Genomic DNA, 24,995 nt, shown 5'->3' on the forward strand with positions numbered 1-24,995 from the left:
TTTATTTATTTATTTATTTATTTTTATGAGCAGATGATAAGGGAGCATCTGCTCACAGCTTAACTACATAAACAATAAACTATGATACATTCATGAGCAGAGGTTTGTGTCCCAAGAAAATAAAGCCATTAGACTGATACGTAGTTAGTAATTTTCATAATGGTTATTGAGTTGCACGGCAATTAGACATCCATGGTAAGCAGTTGATGTAAATGCTAGAAATAAACTTTTATACATCCAAACAAGGTTTTTATAATTTCTCTCTTGTTTAATTATCCAGAATCTATAAAGAGAAATATTGATAATTTCCCTGGCAGCATGTGCAGTTTAATTGTCATTTCACAGGCACACACCCACACCCACACACACACCCCACAATGGGTAAGCATGAGGGTACTCTGTGACACTTGCCCCGTTGCCCTGTCCCATAGCCTAGGGACTGTCCCTATCTCCCCTCCACTCCTCACCAGTGAGTGGAGGAGGGGGCTGCAGTGGTCCCTGTCCTTTCAGGGGGCAATCTAGAGCTACGGGCAGAAGAGGGCATGAGGGTTGTCGTCTTTGCACCCAGAGAGGTAGATGCTGAGTGTCACCAGCTTTTAGAACTACAGCCCTGAGCTCCTCCCCAGGGAAAGAGGCCTGCCTCCCACCTCAGTGACCTTGCCAGAGGCAACACCTTTGACCAGCGCAGTTAACTTTTTTTTTTTTTAACATCTTTATTGGAGTATAATTGCTTTACAATGGTGCGTTAGTTTCTGCTTTGTAACAAAGTGAGTGAGTTATACATATACATATGTTCCCAAATCTCTTCCCTCTTGCGTCTCCCTCCCTCCCACCCTCCCTATCCCACTCCTCTAGGTGGTCACAAAACACAGAGCTGATTTCCCTGTGCTATGCGGCTGCTTCCCACTATCTATCTACCTTACGTTTGGTAGTGTATATATGTCCATGCCACTCTCTCACTTTGTCCCAGCTTACCCCTCCCCCTCCCTGTATCCTCAAGTCCATTCTCTAGTAAGTCTGTGTCTTTATTCCCGTCTTGCCCCTAGGTTCTTCATGACCTTTTTTTTTTTTTTCTTAGATTCCATGTGTATGTGTTAGCATATGGTATTTGTTTTTCTCTTTCTGACTTACTTCACTCCGTATGAGAGACTCTAGGTCCATCCACCTCACTACAAATAACTCAATTTCGTTTAACGTTTAAAATGCAAGTAACCCTGAAAGAAGCTTGACTGCACGGATAGGTGGAAGAGGAGGATGGCAAAAGCATCCCAGATCTAAAGTGGGGCAAGAGTGTCACCCAGATGACAGGAGGGCCCAGAATGGGGAGGCTGAAGCCAGAGGCTTCTTAAAGGACACACTCAGGTTAAGGGATCTACCCCCTGCCCCTGCCTCTATTCAGCAAATCAAGGCTGTGCTAGGAGTTATTTTAGATTCGTCAGGCATGGGAGTAGGGAGAGGGAACATGGTCTCCGTTACACTAGGTCAGCCCTCAGTGACTCTGAGACTTCGAGGTTTCTTGGAACACAGATGCAGCCTTGGTCATGGCTGTTCCATCCCCTGTGGAACTGATATGAGTTTCCTCTGTTTCTAGATATCCAGTCACAACTCGTTCCTTTTTATTTTTATCCCTTTACTTATAGTTGTATCATATGATATTTTTTATCCAGTAGTAAAAATCCAACCGTGGACATTTTGGTTATACATTAGCTTGATGCTAACATATCAGTTATTGCCACCACCATCCTTCTAGTTACCTAAACTCTAAACCAGGAGTTAGTTGTCTTGAATTACTCTCATTCCCATACCCCTCACACCCATTCAGTAGCCAGGTCATGTTCGTTCTCCCTGCAGGGTATCTCAGATCTGCCGCCTCTTTTCTGTCCTCACTGGCAATAAATACCCTACTTCTTTCCTTCTTGCCTGGACTATTACAGTGGTTTTTCCACTTGGTCTCCCTGCCTTTAGGCTTTCTCCTTTCAATCCATCTCACACTGCTGCAAGAACAGTCTCTCTAAAGCTTAGCTCTAATCATGTCACTTCTCTAACCAAAACCTTCTATTCCCTGCATCAAGCCAGATTACTCACAGACACCTTCAATCCAGCCTCATCTCCCCTTCCTCCCATCCTGAGCTCCAGCCAGACTACACCATTCTCCGCCCCTGCTGTACCCTCCCCCTCTTCCTTCTCCTCCTATCTTTACACTGGGGCATCCCCTTCATCCTCATTCCTGAGTGTCTAAATTCCTCCAGGTGAAGCAAGTTGGATATTCTGAAGGCACACAGGCCGGAGTTGTGCTTCAAACTTCCTAGCATGTGATCTTGGGGGTGATAATAGCCCCTGCCTCATGGGGTTGCTGTGGGGATGACCTGAGATCATCCATGTAAGTGCCTGGCATGTAATAAGAGAACAGTCACAGTGGCTCTTGTTATTATCATCCCCGTCATTGTCCTTCCGTGACTAACTCAGGTGCCACCTCCTCCACGAGGCTTTCTTTCTGTCCCAGTCTGAGAGGATATTATGTGGGGTGTCTGCTCCCCACTCAGGCAGTTCCACAAGGTAGCCATCAGTTGAGTCTGTTCCAGGGACAGGTCAGACTTACTACTTAAATGGAAAACTGGCCTTATTTATTAAACCCAGAGTGATTGGTGCCTTAATGATAAAGAGATGCTTCAACATACTATACCAGATTGCCGTGTCAAACTTCGTTTTTTATCTGTAATAGAATTGTCACTTTTTAAGTGATCTGAATGGTCCAGTTACCAATATGAGGGTCCCAGGGAAGCCAAACTAGGAATCAGAAGCTTCTCCCCCTCCTTCTGATGTGCTGATTGTAGAGCCACACCTTTCGTCTATCCGCACCTGTCTCCTAGTGTTCTGTTCACACTGCCTGTCTTCAGTAGGCGTGTTAGATCATGACTAAGCTACAGCCTAGTCCAGGTGTCTCTAAGAGACCATCTGCAGTAAAGTCCTCTGAGCTGGTTGTTAAAAATGTAGATTCCCGGGCCCATTCTCACAGCTTCTGAACCAAAATCTCTGCAGTTTGGTCCCATGAACTTGCATTTTAGCAAGCTTACCCAAATAGTCTTTATGTGCACTAAACAGAGTTTTAAATCACTAACTTGGATTCTGTTCTGTGGGCCTGAGAGAAATGCTGTCTTTTTTTGTTGTTGTTGTTGTTTTTGTTGTTTTTGGGTTTTTTTTGCCTTACGCGGGCCTCTCACTGTTGTGGCCTCTCCCGTTGCGGAGCACAGGCTCCGGACGCACAGGCCCAGCGGCCATAGCTCACGGGCCCAGCTGCTCCGCGGCATGTGGGATCTTCCCGGACCAGGGCACGAACCCGTGTCCCCTGCATCAGCAGGCGGACTCTCAACCACTGCGCCACCAGGGAAGCCCGAGAAATGCTGTCTTTATGAGTGTTCTTAATTTTTAATTTTAGTGCTTCTGGGGATTCTCAGTATTGCCCAGCCCCAGGGCGCCACTAAAATTTTATATCTTCTGCCTGTGTTACAGAATTTGCTTCCGTGTTCTATCTTCTCACCTACACTGTATCGTCTGGCCACACCTAGCAGTCAGTGCAGGAACTTAATTATGTTCAGTGTATGGTTATTAGACATTTGGCTTAAGTTTTATAGACTAATCAGGTTAACTTATAGGTTAAGCTTATTCAGAAACATATTTAAACCTGAAGTAAGTTATATTTAAAGGCTTAAAACTTAAAAATTTGTCCTGATCTTAACTGAAAACTCATATGGTATATTTGATTGCTCCACAGAGAATGCTAATGTATTACATTCTTGGCACGATTCTTTGGTTTTAGCTTAGAGCAATAGGATATACTCTACTTGTCATCTGCAATATATTTTATGGATCAGAATTCCTTACAAGTCAAATTTTTAAAACTTTGTGAATAGCTATCATATATACTATTTAAATTGACTGAGACTCCAGATAAGTTTCTTTTTAAAAATTTTTCATTTATTTATTTATTTATTTAATTTTTGGCTGCGTCGGGCTGTCTTAGTTGCGGCATGCGGGGTCTTCGTTGTGACGCACGGGCTTCAGAACACATGGGCCCTGTAGTTTGCAGCACGCAGTCTCTAGTTCTGGCTCCCGTGCACAGTAGCTGCGGTGCTCAGGCTTAGCTGCCCCACAGCATGTGGGATCTTAGTTCCCCGACCAGGGATCAAACCCGCGTCCCCTGCATTGGAAGGTGGATTCTTAACCACTGGACCACCAGGGAAGTCCCAAGTTTCTTTTTAAAATGACTGTTTGCAAGAAATATAAATAACAGTACACAGCATGGAACTTCCAGTTTGTTTCTCTAGACACGCATGGTGAGTGTGAAACAGTGATGTAGACTTTTTTAGTTACCTCCCCTTCCCCGCACAATAAAGCATTTGGAAGAGAGTTTCGATCTATATACTTCTTTTCTTTGTGATTTGGTTAGAGGTTCTCAGACTTTGTAAATTGTTCTTCTTTCAGGACAGAGGCAGTAAAAAATTTTAAGATGGAGATAATTTTAAAGAAAAGTAGAGAGGCACCAACTTTAGACTTAAATTAGCCATATCTATTTTAATTTTATTATAAATGCTAATGTACACTGAGTTGACCATCAGTGTACTGAAATTGCCTTAGAATTTTCGAAATTCTATTTTGAATCAGAAAGACTTACTTATTCATGAATAAATAAAGGTGAAAGCACCACATAAAAGTGTTTTTTTTTTCTTTCCCACTAGGTTTCTGTGATGGTGAGAACGACGTACATGGGGAAGGTATGAATTGATTTCACCTACCTGTGCTGAGTGGGATACTGACTTTAGTATTCATAACCTTCATTCAACATCTGAACTAGTTAATACTCGTGTTTTCAGGACTTCCCAAAATGCTGACAACTGCTGATTGGTTTACTTTTCTGAGATGCTCTATAAAATTAAGGCTAGCCATGACCAAGGCCACGAGAAAGGAAATGTGTGGTTAGATTACAAGGCTCCTCATCATCTGAGTCCCACAGTCCCACAGTCACAAGGTTGTGCAGGGAAGCAGAAGTTGTAATCACATGAAAATATTAATAAATTGGTCACTTAAGCCATTAGTTGTTCCAATATCCTTCCTTCCTCAGCTGTCTTTCTCTGCCTGTTTAGAAAGTTTTGTGAGTCAGTAATTGACAGATATAAATAATGTGAGGAAAATGCAAACTGATTGCAGAATGAAATTGCAAATCTTGCAGAAGATAATGAGTTTCATAAAGCTGATTAAAGTAATGTTGGAGGGCTTCCCTGGTGGCGCAGTAGTTGGGAATCCGCCTGCCAATGCAGGGGACACGGGTTCAAGCCCTGGTCCGGGAAGATCCCACATGCCGCGGAGCAACTAAGCCTGTGCGCCACAACGACTGACCCTGCGCTCTAGAGCCCGTGAGCCACAACTACTGAGCCCACGTGCCACAACTACTGTAGCCCGCGTGCCTAGAGCCCGTGCTGCGCAATGAGAGAGGCCACTGCAATGAGAAGCCCATGCACCGCAACAAAGAGTAGCCCCTGCTCGCCGCAGCTAGAGAAAGCCCACGTGCAGCAACGAAGACCCAATGCAGCCAAAAATAAATAAATTAAATAAATTTTTTTTAAAAAGTAATGTTGGAGATCTACTAAATGACTCTTGAAGCCATTGACAAATGAAGGTCTGACACAGTTCATTTATTCATTCAGTACCAGGCACTGTTTTCTTTTCCCTAAAATTTTATAATCTGGAATTTAATTTTCATAATCTAGAAGTGAACAACTAAATTAGATTTATGTATCGCAGCGGTCAGGACTCGTGGGGAATGTGATAAATGAGGAGCATCTTGCGCCAGAGGCACAGTTCTCTTTCATCATCTTATATACTCGTTTCTGGGCAAGCCATTTTAGGCCATGAGTAAAACCATGAAAAGTTGAAACAGCAATAAATATCTAATCCACTAGGACAGAGATAAAGAAATGGCTTCAAGGTTGTTTGCATTCCCCCAATAACTTCTCTGAAGAATTCCCAACCAATCTTGGATATGAAGAGACTAAAAACAATGAACTACTCTAAGAAAACAATCCCCTTGACGGTGCTGGAATACACTCCAGCCATACTCCTGTGACCAAACTCTTACAAGAAGTAGCCTTGAGTCATGAAGCTACCTCACTCAGCCCTTGAAACTTTTCCTATCATCTAGCGGTACATTACAGAAAAAATTTTTAATTCTTGAGTCATTGTATGGCTTTATAAAGGCTCTCAAACCTATTATTCCTGTCCTCCAGTTTGTTGAGAGAGGGCTATAGGGCCAGTGTTTACCAGGTACTATTTTAAGCACTGCCCACCAGTGCATAAAATAAAGGCCCTGCCATCATGGAACTTACATTTCTGAAGCAGTTTACGTTGACAGTTAGACAAGTTAACAAGGAAGCCAAGAAAAGGAAGAAAACAAGAAGGTTGACAAAATAAGCTTTTCCAAAGAGAGTGGTTTGACTATCAGGATTAAGACACACCTGGGATCATTGATAAAGCCTGGAATATTTGAGCAGAAATGACTGCTGTTGTGATGGTGCTGAGTAGGTCACCTGTAAAGAGCATTGCCTTATTCTCAGAATTTACTCTGAAACTTCAGTCTGTTTGAAGTGGCTTCTCTCTGGGGTCTGTCATCCTGTGTGAGGCTAAGACAGGACAGTCATGACAGTCACCCTGGAGCTTACATGGTCGCCAGAACCTAACAGCATTCGTAGTTCTGAGCATCCCCCGTCTCTCTAATGAATCCCCTTCCTAACATCAGATCCCTTAATTCCTGAGCGTTGGCCCTTTGTCTTCTTGTCTCTCTCTGAGAACAAGTTTTCCCTTTTTTATGGCTCAGCACTCCTCTTTTACCTGGCAGAATGTTGAAGCAGAAATCCCTGGATTGGTCCCTTGATACAAAGCCAGGCTGTTTTACAGCCTTTAAGAGCCAGGAGAGGGCCCTTCAGCTGCCCAGCCTCAGTCCTCTGGGTTCTCAATTCCTCTTTATCCCCCAGTCCCAGCCTATGACCAGGTAGCTTTACTGCCACCATGTCTTCCATGTAATCTTCTTCTCTCTTTGTTATCTTCCTCATTTCCTCTCTCATGGATTTTTGTGGGTCTCTCCTCATCCCTTTCCTTCCATCCTCTCCTCGCCAAGTTTGCAGGGCCCTTCCTGATCTCGCCTCGACCTTCCTACCCTTCTCCTTTACTTTCCCTACACTCCAGTTGAAAAGAGCAGCTCTGCTCAGTAGTCATCCACCACTTCCTCTCTCTCTAGGCCTTTGTCCTTATTCCTCCCTCTCTGGGGATGTTCATTTCCTATGTCCCTAAAGGACTCGCCTCGGTGCCAAGCCCCAGAGGCCGGCGTGGGCTCTTCCTGGTCTACCCTTGAGCAACACTGAGCCTTCGCTCTTGTGGGCCTCCCCCCAGCTTCTCCTTCCAGACATGGGTATTCACATTTTGTCCTTTCCCCTGACTAGAGTATAAAGTCCTCAAGGGCTGAATCCATGTCTTACTCACCTATGCCACACCCATAGTAACGCTCAAAACACCTTCCCTAGTAGACAGTCAATAAATATGTGTTAAATCCATCATTTTTACAAAGATAATTGGTTTGGCCAAAGGTGGGATGGCTTCCTTCTAACATAGTGAATGTGTTTCTTCTCCCCTTTAGTTGTGTCTTTCCCCAGCCCACTGAAGGAAGAGAATCTGCTAAACGTTCCCAAGCCACTGCCAAAACAGCTGTGGGAGACCAAGGAGGTGGGTGGACAGCTATGTTTGTTGTCACTGAATATTTGTACTTCAGAGGTCATCGTCAAATTCTGCTGAGGAGAAAACAAGAGGAATTGGGAAAAAAGGCAGAGCGGATGTCTGGGGACAGAGATAGGAAGAATGTACTAGGGAATGATGGTTCAAATAAAAATTATCATTGTTGTGTTGATGAATTAGTACAGCAATCTCTTGCCTTCCTAATTTTCTGAATTTACTCATTCAGAAAAACCTGTTGGTCCCTCACATCTCATTTGTATTACAAGAAGCACTGAAACCTGGTTACAAGTCACAGGCAGAATTTTCTGTTTTGTAGCCAACACCGCCTGCCAGTCACCAGCTTCTGTCCAGAATTGCTGGTTTACCAGATATTACTTTCTTTAATCAAGGCGATTTGACCCGAGTCCTCCAGAAGTCAGAAAGGAAGTCCTCTGTTAAATGGTTTCTAAGAGCCTTCGAGTACTTGTCCCTGTCTCCACCATGGCTCTCTCTGTAAACTCACCTGCTGTGGAAGAGAGGGAGGTCCCAGCAGTACCTGAGTTGGCCTTTCTTCCCATAGAGAAGCTGTTGCCTTTGAAAGAAAACAGTGTGTCTGCCCTGGCCCTGAGATGTGCTGTTGCAGTTGCTTGTATTGTCTCGTGCTTGACCATCACCACCTGTTCAGGCTTCCTTTAGTCAGTTCCAGTTTCTTCTGCCAAGTCTACCAAAGTCATCATTAGCATTAGGGTGGGCTTGAATGGTCTTTTGTAAAAGCAAGATGTTTTGATGTTTAGTCTTTTGGGGAAAAAAAGAGATTTAAAATTCACATACTTAAACATAGGAGAAGCAGCTCACTGTCTTTGGCTATGGAGGCCCAGGTGGTTTTGGACGCTTTTATCAGAGGACAACTGTATCTTCCCCACAAAGGGGGCAGTGGCATCCACTCTTCCCCAAGTACCAGGGAAGAGGTGCTCTCTCTGGGAAGAGGTGTTCGTCTCCTCTTTTAGTTCTTTTTTTGCCATACCACACGGCTTGCAGGATCTTAGTTCCCTGACCAGGGGTTGAACCCAGGACCATGGTAGTGAAAGCGCCGAGTCCTGTCCACTGGACCGCCAGGGAATTCCCCTCATCTCTCTTAGTTCTTACGGATTTGCAGTTCTCCATAAATCATTTCTGGGCGAAGAGTTGAGTTAATAGGTTCATTCATTTTATATATATATATATATGGCACCTGTTGCCAGGCATCCTGGGTGCAGGGATACAGTAATAAACAAAATGAAAATCCCTCCCATCCTGGAATTTAGATTCTAGTTGAAATATTTTTTTTTCTACTGACATTAATTTACTCTTTCTTCACCCTGTTTTATTTTTCTCTTTTCTTTTCCTCTCAGGCCAACTGGAAAATGAATGTTTATTTAAAAGCTCTGTATGAAAAATATTGGCCTTTTATAAGAAAATAATATTCATCTAGAAGATAAATTAATAAAGCATCAAATTAAGAAAATTTGTTAATATTATGCCTCCATTATGCCTGGAAAAGTCTAGTCAAAGCTTAAATGGCGGGCTTCCCTGGTGGCGCAGTGGTTGAGAGTCCGCCTGCCGATGCAGGGGACACGGGTTCGTGCCCCGGTCTGGGAAGATCCCACATGCCGCGGAGCGGCTGGGCCCGTGAGCCATGGCCACTGAGCCTGTGCTCCGGAGCCTGTGCTCCGCAAGGGGAGAGGCCACAACAGTGAGAGGCCCGCCTACCGCAAAAAAAAAAAAAAAAAAAAAAAAAAAAAGCTTAAATGGCTGCTTTGTGGGGATGCTGTTTATATGTGCTGACTCTCATTTGCACTGACTAGAATCCCAAGATACCTGCAAAGACACTTTTTAAAAACTTGAATTTGGCTTGACAGTGAGTAAGCCCAGCTTTCTGTGTCTCTCCCCAGATCCAGTCCCTGTCAGGGCGCCCTCGATCCTGTGATGTCAGAGGTGGCAGGTAAGCAATGTTCTTTCAGTTCTTGGCTCGGAGGGCATCCTGAAGGTTTTCCCGAAAAGATAGTCTTACTGTTTCATCAGAGAACTCTTGAGAAATTTCACTTGTTATACATAAGTTGAAAGTCAACTGAATTTTCACAAAAACAACAGCTCCCTTTTGGTACTCATATTTCATTTAAAGTAATTATATTACATAATTGCAATAACAAATAAAACCGCCATAAATATATCAGAGAATAACACAGCTGATTCTCAGTAAACACACAACTCCACGGGTAGAAGCAGAAGCGTGTCCGCATTGAGAGGGGCCCACCAGCCTCGCACATTTGGCAGCTGTGGGCCCCTGGCAACTTGCTGACACAGAAGTTAACTTGGAGAGTTTGTACGAATATACTGAATGCCACAGAACCGTACACTTAAAAGGGATAAATTTTATGTTATATATGTTTTACCACAATTTTTTTTAATTAATGCAAGATGCATAAATAGGAAAATTTGCAATATAAAAAGAATTTCTATGGAACAATTAATTAACGTATTTAGGAGTATACAACTTTACTCCCTGAAAGATTTGAGACGGCTTTCAAAAATATATGTAGTACTAAAAGATTAAGACGTTCTTGAGGAAATTGGGACCAAGGAAGAACATGAAGACGACAGTTAAGGAAGCCCACACGTTGACAGACACCGTGAAGACGCGAAGACAGAGCCCATCAGTGCCATCACTTGAGTGACACAGACGCTGGGCGACTCTCGCGCAGGTCTTCGCAGAGAGGACCGAGCCCTTGGGACGCACGGCGGTGTCCCGAGAGCACCGGGGGGGCCACCTGGGACTGTTGACCACAGCATCCCTCAGGGCTGCCCCGCGGGCTTGGAACCAAAACCCGCTCAGAAGCAGCAGCTCTTTCCGGGGCCAAGATCATGTGGTTTGAAATCAGGACCGTTGCCTGATCTAGCTGAGTACAAGCACGCATTTCAGAGGGTCTGCAGAGGAACTAAATCTACATCAGGCCGTCCTATTTATCATTCCCCCCAGTAAAGCCTTCTCTGGGTATCTAACTGCAGTGAGTTCAGGGCACTCCATACTCAGTAGCTGGAGTGCAGGCATTCTTTTTGGCTAGTTAAATACAAACGCATGTAATTAACAGCCCGCTGAGCCGAGATGATCGGAAATTCAAAAAGCCAGCCAGGACACATGCCTGGAGAGAAGACCAGCACCCCTAGAGGTGTAGGATGTCCCCACAGATAGGGCTGAGATTCTTCTCAAGAGCTCATTTTGGCTCAATCCTCAGACAAATGAGTGATGGAGGCCACTAAGGCCTACATTTCAGAAGGGGGCTACGGTACTTTAAACCCCTTGTCCCCACCCCCGAGAATCTTGAAGGAGCTGTTTCTTAGATAAGGAAAGTTGCTTTCTTGTTCTTACGTTAGAGATAGAATTCTATTCAGTGACTCCTATTCATTCAGGTATTGATTGACCCCCTAATTCTAGGCACTGGGGTAGAGCAGTGAACAAAACAGATCACGCCTCTGCTTTCAAGGAGCTAATGCTCTAGTGGAGCGAAATAGGCAAAAACAATTAAGCAAATAAATATATGTCCTGTGTTGGTAAATGCAGTGAAGAAAAAGCACAGTAAGGAGAGAGGCAGTGATGGGTGTCTGGGATCAGATGACATGTCACCAGAACCTGGATGAAGAGGAGGGGAGGGCAGAGGGGGCAGCAAGACCCTGAGGCGGGAGCGTGCCTGCAGAGTATGGAGGCTGGTGTAACCTGACTCAGAGTAAGGTCAGGATCATCAGAGGGGTTTGAACGAGGGAGAACATAATCTGCCTTATATCAAATCCAAGAGATGACTCCAGCAGGTCACAACTATATTTGGGAAGTTACAACTTGTATTCCTCTCAATTGGAGAGAAATTGCTTTGAATGTCACTGACGACCTGGGTCATGTTTGTCACAGTTACCTTCTCCATCCTTGCTCTGTGCCGCCAGACGCTGTTCAGCCTTCCCCCCGCCTCCTTCTGCCTTCATTCCGACCTAAGCACCCATGGAGCTTTCTTCTCTCGGTCAGAGAGCCCATCTGCCCTCATAGCAAGCAGCTCTGGGTTCTCAAGTTTATTTCCCAGTCCTTGGCCTTAACACTGCAACCAGCCATCCGAGAGACAAAGTATCACATTCAGTTTTTCTACAACCAAAATCATCCTTCTTCCTCATCCATCAAATCGGACACCTTTCCTGCTTCCCCATTTCTTTTCAAGCCTCCATCGTTATCCCAGTCCTACTTTTACTAAGAAAAGAGAGACCATCAGGAATGAATGCTCAGCTTCCCTCCTGGCCCTGCTTCCCCCCTCGCCATCCATTTTTGTTTCTAATCTTAGGGACACAGGTGTCCCTCTGTTCAAGACTGATAGCCTCACCCATGTCCTTGACCCTTCCTGAGGCCTCTCTCTCCTGCTTATCCTTCCCTCTTCTATGTTTTCAGCCTTTCCCTCTCTACAAGGTTTTCTCTCTGTGTTTAAATATACTTAAGGATTCTGCACTAAAAAGTCCTTCCGTGACCCTGCATTCCCTTTTAGTTACTTCCTTCTCATTTCCAGAATTCTCAGCCACACTTTCTGAAAGAGTATTTACTCTCGAGGCCCCCTCACTGCTTGTCTATTCCTCAACCCACTGTGGCCGGGCTTCCACCCGCACTGTTCCGATGGAGCTGTCCTCAGGAGACATCCCATGACAGGTCCTCCCGTATTACAGAAACTCAGTGTCTAAAACAGAATTCGTTGTCTGACCCCACCACCTACCCTTATCCCCAGTCTACTGGTGTGCCTCCGTGTTCCCTGTCCTGGTAGGGGTGGTTCCACTGGTCCCTATGGCAGAAAATCGGGAGTCATCCTTGAGTACTTCCTTAAATATCTCCAGAACCCCTCCCTGTCTCTCCACCTCCATGCTCTCATTATGTCTTGTCTGACTTCTCAGCAGCAGCATAACTCACCTCTCTGCCTCCAGGCTCTGCTCCTCACACCCTGTCCTCCTCCCCCAAGTCTGTCCTAAGAATGATGATGTCTTTTCCCTGCTCTCAACCTTCCACTGGCTTCTTGTCATCAGTCAGTTTAAGCCTCATGTGCTTTCTCCCTCCTCTTCCAGGCCCATCTCCCATCATATCCACCCCTCCTAAACTTGACCTTCCTGTGGCAGCTAAGTTCCTAGGGCACACAATATAATCATGTGCCTCTCTGCTTTGCCTGTGCTGGGAACTCTACCTGAAATGATTTCCCTGTTTTGAGCATCTGAATTCTCAAGCCTTCCAACTCAGTTCAGACGTCCTCCAGGAGGCCCCCTCCAGCCTGCTGGTCATTCCCTCCATACCTTATACCATCAGGTTCTGTCACTGTACAGTAAGTCCCCTACACATGAACCTTCAAGTTGCAAACTCTCAAAGATGTGAACGTGCATTCACATGTCCAGTCACGTAAGTTAGTTCACGTATCTGGTGTACATGGTCACATGCATGCATCCTCTACAAGTGGTCGTGCTTTTGTGTTCTTTACAGTACTGTATAGAGTACAGTACTACAGTGTCTTTATTTCAAGCCCAGCATGTCCGGAAGCAAGCGTAAAAGCAGTGGTATATAGCCAGTTGTGGTAGTTGGGTACCTAGGCTAACTTTGTTGGACTTAAAAACAAATTGGACTTATGAACGTGCTCTCAGGATGGAACTCGTTCGTATGTAGGGGACTTACTGCACTACTGAATGGTATTATGTTGCAGGTTGTTTTCTTTATGGCTCTTTCTCTCTGCTCTGTCCGAGTCTCTTGAGGCACTGATGCCAGTGGCTGGCCCCGGGAGGCGCTCTGCTGGTGTGCGCTGTATTGAATCCGGTGTCCTCAATCGAATTCATAATCTCTCCCCGTGCCCCATTCCTGGCTAACGGCACTTCCTCCAACCATTCTCCTCCTCTTCAGCCTCTCTGTTCTCTTCCTAGATCAGACCTGAACCACACAGGCGCTTCTGACTGGCTCCCCGCACCTCTCTTTCTGCCCCCTTAAGCCATCCTCCACGCTGCAACCACAGTGGCATTTCTAAAATGTGATTCTGATGCTCCAGCTTAATCCTGGGCTCCCTGTCTCCTGCCATCCCTGACCCAGACTCTTCAGAGCATCATGTCATCGTGCCCTTGTTTTCTCCCTTACCTGCCTCCCCCATCTCATCTCCTGTCCCCTGTTCCCCACTCTGCCCCGACGCCTTGGCCACGCTGCACTGCTTGCAGTTTCATGTGCGCAGGGTCATGTGCTTGGTCAAGGCTTCCCTTCCCCACCCATCCTCACAACCCCAACTCCCGCTTCTGCGTTCCCAGCGTCACTTGTATCAGACCTGGCCCAGCGAGCTTCCTGCCGTACTGCAATCGCTTGCCTTACCGGTCTGTCTCCGGCCAGCCCGTGAGCTCTAAGAGCAGTGCCCCCTCAGCCCGGGGCCACACAGCCCCTCCCTGGGCCCACATTTCAGAGGTCTCTGCTCCCGTGGAGTAAGGAGTCCAAGGAGCCACAGGGGATGCAGAGCTTGGCCAGAGCTGGCCCCTAGGCTGGGATATCCATAAGCGTGCCCTGCAGTGCAGAACAGGGCTGGGGGAGAGACGGTGGCGTGGACTGAGGGTCGAGGCTGCCTCTCTGCACGTTCTAGTGTGGAGCTCCAAGGAGTCAGAGAAGTCTAAACTTGAATCTGGCCTTCCAGGCTATTACAAAGGTACAATTTGTCGAGACAGAAACATAGAACATAATTCATTTAAAGATTTATTGATTTGATTTATAACTTTAAAAAATTTAAACTAGACGGTGTACTAGGCCTCCGTTTGTACTCTTGCTCCAGGCCTGCACACACCCTGCTCATTCATCATCCCACCTCCAGCACTTAGCCCAGTGCCTGGGCACAGAGTGACCACCCAACAGATTCTGACAAAGGAATGGTCACATCTCTTTCTCACTTTAAAGTTTATGAAAACTGTAATTGAAAAAATATATCTTGGAAGGCATCTGGTTGATACAGAGATACTTTTTTTGGTAGGAAAGATAATTTAGCAATGTAGCAAAAGGAACTGAATAAATACAAAGCAGTGCCTCACATTGTATATAGTGCTTTATAATTTTCAAAGTACTTTTGCATCAATAATCTACTCTTATCTCAGAAAATATTCCTGTAAGGTGGGCATCCTTAGTCCAACATACCAGGTAAGCAAATTGCACTTCAGAGAGGTTAAGCCAAGGATGCAAGTTTTCAGAACGAGGAAGAGGCAGAGTCTACACAAGGACTTAGATCTTTGGTACCAACTGCTTTTATTGAACAAGGAAAAGTATCATACATGTCCTATTCCCCCGAGCAGCGGAATGCATTTTAGAAAGTAATACTTATCTTTCTTTTCTCAGCGCTTTTCCACACAGTGGTCAAAACATGGGCCTCTCACCCTTTCTGGGAACCCTGAACACTGGGGGGTCATTGCCAGATCTAACCAACCTCCACTACTCAGCACCCCTGCCCGCCTCCCTGGACACCAGTGACCACCTCTTTGGTAGTATGAGTGTGGGGAACAGTGTGGGCAACCTTCCCGCTGCCATGACTCACCTGGGCATAAGAAACTCTTCTGGTAAGTATTCCCCACTCCATAAGGACCTTGTCTGTGTCCCCTGGTGGCTTAACCATAGGTGGTACCTGGCCAGGTGGCATGTTAGTAAATCATAGAATGAGAATGACTGCATCTGAGTTAGAGATAATAACTCACTAGCTCTTGTAGCTCTCAACCCTGCTGACATTTCACTTTGGTGGTTCTATTTCTGCTGGATTTGATGAGCTCTGGAGAGCTCTGTGAAACCTCATTCTTTATTGTCTTCACCAGCCCGTGTGTCCCAGGGACTTGGAGAATAAGATTTGAGAGTCAAGGAATAAGTGTCCATTCTATTCTGTGTTAGCTGAACAATGTTTGTAGCTCTTATCAACATATGATGATCTTTAATCATTACAAATATCTCTCTAGATCCCTCCAACTTCCCATTGGATTTCAAAAGAGAATATCTTGAATTTTAGAAAATTTACAATGGATACAAGGAAAATGTTTATACTTAATAGATATGTATATTAAATAGAAATCTACCACAGTTCAAAATTATTGGTTCAGATTTTCAGAAGTGCTTAAAGATGTAGCATCTAGCTGTACTAAAAAGCTACCCATAATGTGACTTGGCTGTTACTGTATGAGTTTGAGTGCCTGCAGCTCAGACCACATGTTGAAACATGACTACTTTTGTTTGAACCCTGACGGACACTCTTGTCAATGTCTAGGACAGGTATTACAGCCCTGGCAGTAAGGGGTCTGGGAATGATGGTGTAGACCATGTCCTTTAGAAAGGATCCTCAGTGATGGTCTGTCAGTGTGGTCACCTGAAAGGTTCTCTGATGATTACAGCAATGCTGCCATTGTGCTACATAATTTTAGGTTTGAAGAACTGATTTCAGAGACCATCTTTTTTTGTTGTTTTTTTGGCTGCATTTGGGTCTTCATTGCCGCACGTGGGTTTTCCTCTAGTTGCGGCGAGCGGGGGCTACTCTTCTCTGCGGTGTGTGGGCTTCTCATTGCGGTGGCTTCTCTTGTGGAGCACGGGCTGTAGGTGCACAGGCTTCAGTAGATGTGGCTCACGGGCTCTAGAGAGCAGGCTCAGTAGTTGTGGCGCACGGGCTTAGCTGCTCCATCGCATGTGGGATCTTCCCGGCCCAGGGCTCGAACCCGTGTCCCCTGCAATGGCAGGTGTATTCTTAACCACTGCGCCACCAGGGAAGCCCCAGAGACCATCTTTATTTTGGGGTCTTTGGGGTCATTTTATTATATTGCTGCTTTACTTATGTGACCTTGGTGAAGGCTCTGAACAAGGACATCCAAGGTCACATGAGTAAAGCAGCATTGGCACTTAGCTCCCTTGGGTTTTGGGGAAGCTGGCATTCTCCAGTACAGCCTTTGTGCTTAAGTTTTTATAGTTTCTATGCGCTCCTTAAAGATTCATGGTACGCAAGGTTGCACGTACATTTTTTAAGATGTGTGTGCTTTCTTTCTGAATGGGTGGGTTTTTAAAAAGTCTAAATTCATATCTTTAGCTCTAAATTTAATTCTTATCTGAGCCAGCTGCATCTCTGACCTTTCCATGGGGAGTTGAGCGGCCGAAGAGACATTGTTCCTACCTTTTAAAAATCACTTGCCAGCTAAAAATGCTTTATTTTGTCATTTCTTCATTTCCATAATTTTAATCTAATACTTAACTTTTTATCGACATGAAACAACACACAGTTCTGCTCACCCCAGCTGCTGGTACAGGAATAGTGGGCCGAGCTCTGAAAAATGGGGGTCGCCCGCTGAGATGCACAGCAGCAGCAGCAGCAGCAGCAGCAGCAGCAGCATTCATTTATGGAGTGAAGCCACTCTGTCAGGCTCCAGGCCAGGTGCCAAAGAGTCAGCAGGGCATAGGACAGGGTCCCTGGCCTCCTGGAGCTTGTTTGCAGCATGTGTCATGGAAATGCCTTTCCCAAACTCTCTTTCTCTTGCTAAAATTCACACCCCTCCCCTTCAGATAAAACAAAGCACCAACAAAAGCTTCCTTTTCCCTGAATTGGAGTAGACCGTGATAACAACTTCTCAGGAGCCAGAAAAACAAAGAGAAAGGAGCCCTGGGGCAGGAGACATGGGAGAGTGTCCCTTAGCTGCTGTGCTCAGGGTGTTTAAAGGGCCGGGCCCAGTGAGGCAGCTCCCCGAGAGCCACGAGTCTCAGTGAAGGCAGCTGAGGGTCCTGGCTGTGCGCCTGGGACAGAGGCTTCCAGGGGCCCTGCGCGGAATTGGTTGTCCAGCCCTGGGGTCTGTTCTTGGGTGGGAACAGAGTACACTGAACATTCGCCTCTGCTGCCCCCACTCCGCTTACCTAGTCCTGCTCTCCCAGTGTGGTTTACACAGTCTCCTTCTTGAAAAAAAGCCATTCTCATCTTGATGGCATCGTCCCTCTCAGTCTGAGTGTACCTTTTCTTTGCTGTTGGTACCATTTTCAGTAGGAGAGATGCCCAGAGCTCCTTCTCATACAGAATCATCATCAAATACAAGTAGTAGGAAGTCGAGTTTTCTTTAATCTTTGGAAAACAGAAGATTTGGTCTGAAATTATGACAAGTAACTTGTGAATGTGTTGTCTTCTAGGTCTGCAGAGTTCTCGAAGCAACCCCTCCATCCAGGCCACGCTCAATAAGACAGCGCTTTCCTCTTCCCTCAACAGCCACCCACAGGCATCTACTCCCAAGGCCTCTGCGCTTCACTCTTCGCTCCGTCTCTTCTCCCTTAGCAACCCGTCTCTTTCCACCACAAACCTGAGCGGCCCCTCTCGGCGTAGGCAGCCTCCCGTCAGCCCTCTCACGCTTTCTCCTGGCCCCGAAGCACATCAAAGTTTCAGCAGACAGCTCTCTTCAACCAGCCCACTGAAGCCGTATCCTGCCTCTCAGGTAAAAGCAAATGAACAGCGAAACAGACTGAAGCAGTTAGGAATTGGATTAGGTCCTCACACTGAGCATTGTCTGGTGAGGTCTGAAATGCAGTCAGTTCTCACTTCTGTGCAAAATCAAATGATTCAGAATGCACTAATGATTTTCCAACAGCAGATTTGTTGTGTTGATTGCTCTTAAGCAAACGCTGAACAGTTTGCAGCACTCTGGTGACGTTGGAGCTGGAGGAAAGGGTTGGGTATAGAGGGCTCAATCCAGGCATGTCTGAAATAGCTGAGGGAAGCCAGGTTGGGATTTTAAATTTGGTATGGAAAATCAATAACTGACTCTATGAGCACTTTGAGCCACAGAGGAAATCCAAGGAAGACATTTAAATACCTTCCTGAAGCTTTGATATTGGATTAGACCTCTTCCCTAATTACAACAACAGATTTCATCAACAATACTTCTGTTGTTGATGAAATACTAAGTACAATAGGATCATATCTCTGTAAAAGGACCCAAATAAATCTGTTTAGAAAGAGGCACATTTTGAAGTCACAAGCCTGTTACAGAAATTTAGGGTGGGAAGGTCGTATTTTGACTTGTTGACTTTGTTTCTATTCTAAGTTCTTAGGGTGGCTCTTACTACCATCATGAATATGTTTTTAACCTGTTGGTCACTCCCTAGATACATTATAACATCACTTACTCACCACTTCACTCTAAATGAGTAATGATTTAGCAAGAAAGAGTTGACAGAGCACAGCAGAAGGAGTTAGCAGGTCCAGTTATTAGTCACTCTTTACCAATTAGTAGCTACGGGATCTTTATTATATGAGTAATCCCTTTCGGGAGAGGGTAAGAGGGTATTTCATAGTTTTTTTAATGGTTATTTTAATGTTATTGGATTGCCTTTTATTCTATTTTGCACGATTATTTTATAGGATATAAAAATATTACTCCTGCTTTCTAGTTACATTTTAAGGAAAGATAAAAAGCATCCTTTTAAAGATATTTTCATTTTTTGTTTGCTTAATATTTTAAAATATATTTTTTTAAAATCAATGTTATTCGTGCACATAATTTAAAAAGTCAAATACTTCTAAAGGGCTTGTTGTGAAATTACAGTTGTCTTCCCCTCCCTCCCCGACTAGCCATATTTCTCACTGCGTGGAGATGGCTACTTTTGACTATTCTAGCTACTCTTTTTGGTATATCAGCATTATTTCATGCTTATTTTGTTCTAGATTTTTAGTGTTAGGTACTATCTAATGACATCCTACCATGGAAGATTAGGGGTTAGTTCTCTTTCAACTCCCCCAATCCCCTCACTCCCCACTCCCCACACATATTTCCTACTCACCCTCCTTATCTTCACAATGTGGTTTATTATAGTTTTGATTAGAGCAATACTCAGTGTTTAGTGTTTTCATGGTTATAATAATGCAATCAGAGTTGAACCATAGTTTACTATGAAATAACAAAATGAACATCTTTTTCTCCTGGGAGTTAATAAATGTCTTACTTTTTTCTCTGTATGTATTACTTATTCAATCCCAAGCTCTCAGGGTTGGGTAGATCTCCTCTCAATACAGTTAAAAATGAATCCTCTAGTAGCTTTATAAGAAAGAGTACATGTGACCTGGTGTGACTTCACCGTGTCTTCATTCTGCCCACCATTTAACTAATAATTGGCTAAGCATATGATTCAAATTTAAAATAATTTTCTCTTGAAATTTTGAAGGTATTAATCCATTGCCTTTTAGTTTCTAGAGTTGCTATTGAGAATTCCAATGCCATTCTGATTCTTAATAGTTTGAATTAAATTTCCTTCTTTTTCCCCTCGGGAGGCTTGTGTAATCTTCTTTTTGTCCCTAGTGTTCTGAAACTTGAAGATAATGTGGCTTTATATGAGTCTGGCTCTTTGGTGAGTTTCTTCAATCTGGAAACTCATTGCCTTCATTTCTGGGAAATTTTCCTTAATTATTTCTTCAACGATTTCTTCTCTTCAATTTTCTCTGTTTTCTCTTGAATGTATGAATGTTGGATGTCCTGTACTTTTCCTCTAACATCTTATTTTTTCTCTCCTCTTTTCTCTCTCTGTCTTTTTTCTCATCTTTCTGGAAGAGTTTCTCACCATTATTTTCCACCCTTATGTTGCGGTTTTCATGTCTGCTCTCATACTTTTAAATTGCCAAGAATTTTTTTGTTCTTCTTCTCTGAATGTTCCTTTTTTATAGCATCATACTTATTCCATGGACGCCATATCATCTTTGATCTCTTTGAGGTTTTTAGTGGTCATTTTTATTCCGGTTTCTTTTATTTTTATTTTTTGTAATACGAATTTTCCAAATTGCATAGAAGTAGAGAACATAATATAATGAATCCTCTATACCCATCATCTAGCCTCAGCAATCATCAGCATTTTTATAATCTTGTTTTATTCATATCCCTACTTTTTTTTTAATATGTATATATTTTTTGGCTGTGCCGTACGGCACGTGGAGTCTAAGTACCCCGACCAGGGATCGAACCCATGCCCCTTGCATTGTAAGTGCAGAGTCTTAACCACTGGACCACCAGGGAAGTCCTCCATATCCCTACTTAAAAAAAATGTATATAGAGGTACATATTACAAAAAGTTTAATATGTATTTCTAACAGATAAGGATTTTTTAATAGCTCTAAATATTATAATGATAATGTTGTTTTTCATGACTACTTCTTCCTACATAGACTTCTCCAAGTTTCTTTTCTCAGTTTGACTGCTTGGGTCTCTGACTTTCATTCACATGTTTTCCTCATGGTCTGGTGATCCTTGGCACCCTGCTCATGTTTATGAACAGGACACACACACACAAAAACTGACTGGAAGCTCTGTGTAGGTGGGTGGGCTTGTTGAGTATGGTCTTCATGGTAGAGTGATCTAGCTCAGCCATTTCCTTGGGGAACCTCTGGTGTCATAAGTTGGATTTTCTCCCAGCCTGGTCAGATCCCCAAAGGATGCTATCCCGATCTTGCTCCTGGCATGTGCCTGGATCCCAGCACTCTGAGAGCTGAGTTGGGAAAGAGAGGTGGAGGACTCAAGATGCGATAGTGGGCTTTCTCAGAAGCCCTGTGTTTTCAGGAGTGCCTCGCCTTCTAGGGTGTGTTGCACCCCATCCAGAGACCCTGAGCTGTACTCTCTCCAGAGCACAGCCCTCAGTCTCCCGCCGTGCAAGAGCTCTGGAACCTAACTGCTTCCCATGAGCTCCTCCAGGTTTAGCTCCATCTTCACCCGTTGCTGCCTGCTGCCCCAGTTCCAGACCCCTTTAGGGATTCTGTGATGTAAACCAGAGTGTCTCTTGATTTTCCCCGCTGCCAGCTTAGCATTTGGCTTTCTCAGCTCTGCTCAACTAGCTACTACTTGTCCATCTGCTTTTCATTTTCCAAATTTTGTTGCCATTTTCTTCTTTCTCATTATCTTTGTCCTCGTGTTGTTACTTATCCTTTCATGTTGTTTATGTTTTAGTGTTGTTTATTAATGTTTATGGTTGTTTAATGTTGTTTTAGGGGTTTTAGGAGAGTTTTGGGAGACAGCAGAGCTAAATACTTTTTTCAGTCTTCCATTTTTAACCAGAAGTTTTGGCTGTGAAAAAACAAACATGATTTTCACTGAGAAAACTGAGATGAAACTGGTTAAATTGGATGGGTTTTGTTTTGTTTGTTTTTTAAGACAATAGAAGTTGTCATTGAATGGAAAATGTTTTGTGGGGAAGTGAGATTTGAGATATACTTTGAAGCATACAGAACTGGGCTTCTCAGAGCATAGTATAGACTATCAGGGTGAGGAAAATCTCAGGGTTTTTCCTCACTTTGACATTTCCTAATCATAAAGGACTTACTACTAGAAACTCAGAAGCTAAGTAGTTGGTGGCTTTGTTTTTCAGATGGTATCCTCAGATCGAAGCCCGCTCTCCTTCCTGCCCACAGAAGCTCAAGCCCAAGTGTCACCCCCGCCTCCTTACCCCACGCCCCAGGACCTCCCCCAGCCTCTGCTACAGCAGCCCCACGCCCAGGAGCCCGCTGCTCAGCAGCCCCAGGCAGCCCCATCGCTGCCCCAGTCAGACTTCCAGCTCCTCACGGCCCAGGTGAGTCCCACTGGGAACACCAGGAGGAGGGAACGCTTAGGTCTCCCCGAGTTCCAAGCTAAATGGTCCCCTCCTTCTTTCCTGAAGGGCTCATCTTTGACCAGCTTCTTCCCAGATGTGAGCTTTGACCAGCAGTCCATGAGGCCAGGCCCAGCCTTTACTCAGCAGGTGAGTGGTCGCCGGGGCCTGCCTCTTCCTCGGAGCAGGAACTGCTACAGTCAGGCCTCTTCCGTGCGTGGAACCCACACCAAACAGACTCAGTACTGCACTCCTCTGACCTCAGGTGTGCTCAGCGGCTGGGAGAGCCTGGCACCGCCCCAAGCCCTAGAGGCTGGTGCTGGCTGCCTTATTTAATCGTCAGGCCTCAGCAGAGGACCTGTTTGAACAAGTGGTAGAAGACTTGTGATGACACTCTAGCCATAGAATTGTAGAGTCATTGATGCTGGAAGGAACTGTAGCAACTCACAGATCTGTCTATCATGTTGAGGAGACTCAGACCCAGGGAGGGGCTTTGCCTCGGCCTGAGTTGCTGTGCCCCGCATAGTGTGTGGCCTCCTGGGAGCTCGTCCTGGCTGGGGCAGGGGTCAATCCCAAAGGTACTTTCATTCAGGCTTTTGCTTTTGCTTTTTAGTTTCTTCCTAACACAGACCATTTTTTAATATCCCTAGATTTTATAATATTCAATAATTATGGTTTGGGCTCCAGGATACATTATGGAGAGAAGGAAGAGCACTTTCCAGAACTTAATAATAATAACAGTAAAATAAATAAAGACAGATGTTTCCTGAATAGGCCATGGGGAAGCCTCGTGGTAAGAACCAATAGTCCTTGCCTCCCCAATTTCTAAAGAAGCCATTTGAGTCTAGGTGAGTCAGTGTGTTTCTGAAAAAATGATGGAAACTCCTACTTTTGAAAGATTTTTTAAAATAGTTTAAAAATTAATTTCAGGAATGGCACCTAAAGTAGGCCCCAGAAACTGGGAACTTCATGGTGATCTGTACATATTGAAGTTTCTCTGGTACTCAAAGGTTATATAGTTAATAAATTTTCATTAACAAAAAAATAAAAATAAAAAAAATAAATAAGTAAAGTAGGCCCCAGTTCTAACCCATCCTCATAGAGGCTTTCTCGCAGAGAGGGGCTTGCCTGTGGTTCCTCCCTCTGAGTGAGCGAAGGAGAAGGTTCTGCTTTCTTGTTTTTCTAGAAACCAAAGAGGAAAAGAGCCCATCACTTCCTTGGTTACAGACAGGGCTTTTGAAGGGCTCCACAGGTGGTAGTTTCCAGAGGCCTTTGTGTGCTGAGGAGGGGAGGTAGCTGAGACCAGAGGGCCCACAGAAACCATGGCCAGTGGTGTCCCCTGGGATGGCATAGAGGGCCAGGCAGTGTGCAAACAGGGACAAGTGTGGCCCTCAGGGACCCCTCCTCTACCGCAGCATCCCCCTGCCTGAGCAGAATGTTCTGTGTAGGCTGTCGCAGCGGCCGGGTACTCTGGGATCCTAGAGAGAAGGGACTGTAAGAGAGCGTTCGTGTCTGGTTTTGCTTCGGGAGCACACTGCACTGTTCTGTCCTTGGAAACAGAGACGGTCCCTTACAACGTGACCTTTGTTGCTTCCAGGTGCCCCTGGTGCAACAAGGTCCCCGAGAACCACAGGACTCCTTTCATTTGAGACCAAACATGTATTCCAACTGCGGGAATTTCCCAAACACCATCCTGACAGGTGAGTGCTGCTTCTTTTATTTCACTGTGTTTCTACAGATACCACTGTAAGATAGTTTAGACAACATAACATTATATGAAGCAGAAAATGAAAGTCCTGCAGCTCAACTTTACCTTTCTGAGATGCAGGTGACCAGCCCCAGAGACTGTGAGGCAGTGGGGAAGGGGCCTGGTGACCCAAGCCTTTTCCGAACTACTTAACTTCCCATGATTGACAACTGTTCCAAGGGAGAAAACCTGCAAAACTGGGAGTTGTGGGACTGACTGAAAAGAACATAGATTCCAGAGCAAAACCATAGGCCCAGGAGTGGTTGGGACACAGGTTATGACTGTCCTGGTTGGGAAGATGACAGGAGCGGCATTTTGGGGGTTGTCATCAGTTGTGTCCTTTTAGTGACCTGGGCCCTCACGCCTCCTAATCCGCATTGTTTTCCCCTCCCACTGCCCTTTCCAGAAGACTCGAGCACCAGCCTGTTCAAAGACCTCGGCAGTGCTCTGGCAGGCATGCCCGAGGTCAGCCTAAACGTGGACACTCCGTTTCCATTGGAAGAAGAGCTCCAGATCGAACCCCTGAGCTTGGACGGACTCAGCATGCTAAGTGATTCCAGCCTGGGCCTGCTCGACCCCTCTATTGAAGAGGCGCTTCGAGCTGACCGACTGTGAACAGAAGGGAACGGGGCGGGAGGGCTTGTTTCTGAGACAGAACGGAATAGGACAGAGCCAGCTGCAGCCCTGGGCGTTAGTTATCGCGGGCTCTGACACGGAAGGAACCAATTCCTTGGTTCCCAGCTCTCAGACGAGGTCCCATCTCAGATGCCGTGGCTCATTCTAGACCACAGAGCTGGGCGCCGCCCCTCAGGCCTGCGGCACAGGTCCTGTTGCTGCAGGCAGGCTGCTCTGGGGCTTCCGATGAATTGG

General features: G+C 45.2%; 1 protein-coding gene across 1 annotated transcript in view; it reads left to right on the top strand.

Annotated features, from left to right (window-relative positions):
* Positions 1 to 24,740, top strand: part of CRTC3 (CREB regulated transcription coactivator 3) — a gene marked incomplete at both ends in the record, with an annotated part of 103,562 nt that extends 78,822 nt beyond the window's left edge. Inside the window, 9 exons of the mRNA XM_079699348.1 lie at positions 4,737 to 4,772; positions 7,685 to 7,770; positions 9,690 to 9,739; positions 15,152 to 15,369; positions 17,951 to 18,249; positions 22,160 to 22,360; positions 22,448 to 22,528; positions 23,976 to 24,078; positions 24,532 to 24,740. Coding sequence (XP_079555474.1) covers positions 4,737 to 4,772; positions 7,685 to 7,770; positions 9,690 to 9,739; positions 15,152 to 15,369; positions 17,951 to 18,249; positions 22,160 to 22,360; positions 22,448 to 22,528; positions 23,976 to 24,078; positions 24,532 to 24,740 — 1,283 coding nt within the window. The remainder of the gene's footprint in view (positions 1 to 4,736; positions 4,773 to 7,684; positions 7,771 to 9,689; positions 9,740 to 15,151; positions 15,370 to 17,950; positions 18,250 to 22,159; positions 22,361 to 22,447; positions 22,529 to 23,975; positions 24,079 to 24,531) is intronic.
* Between the last annotated feature and the right edge of the window lie 255 nt (positions 24,741 to 24,995).

This window comes from Hyperoodon ampullatus (genome assembly GCF_949752795.1).
Source record: "Hyperoodon ampullatus genome assembly, chromosome: 3".
NCBI classification, from domain to species: Eukaryota; Metazoa; Chordata; class Mammalia; order Artiodactyla; family Ziphiidae; genus Hyperoodon; species Hyperoodon ampullatus.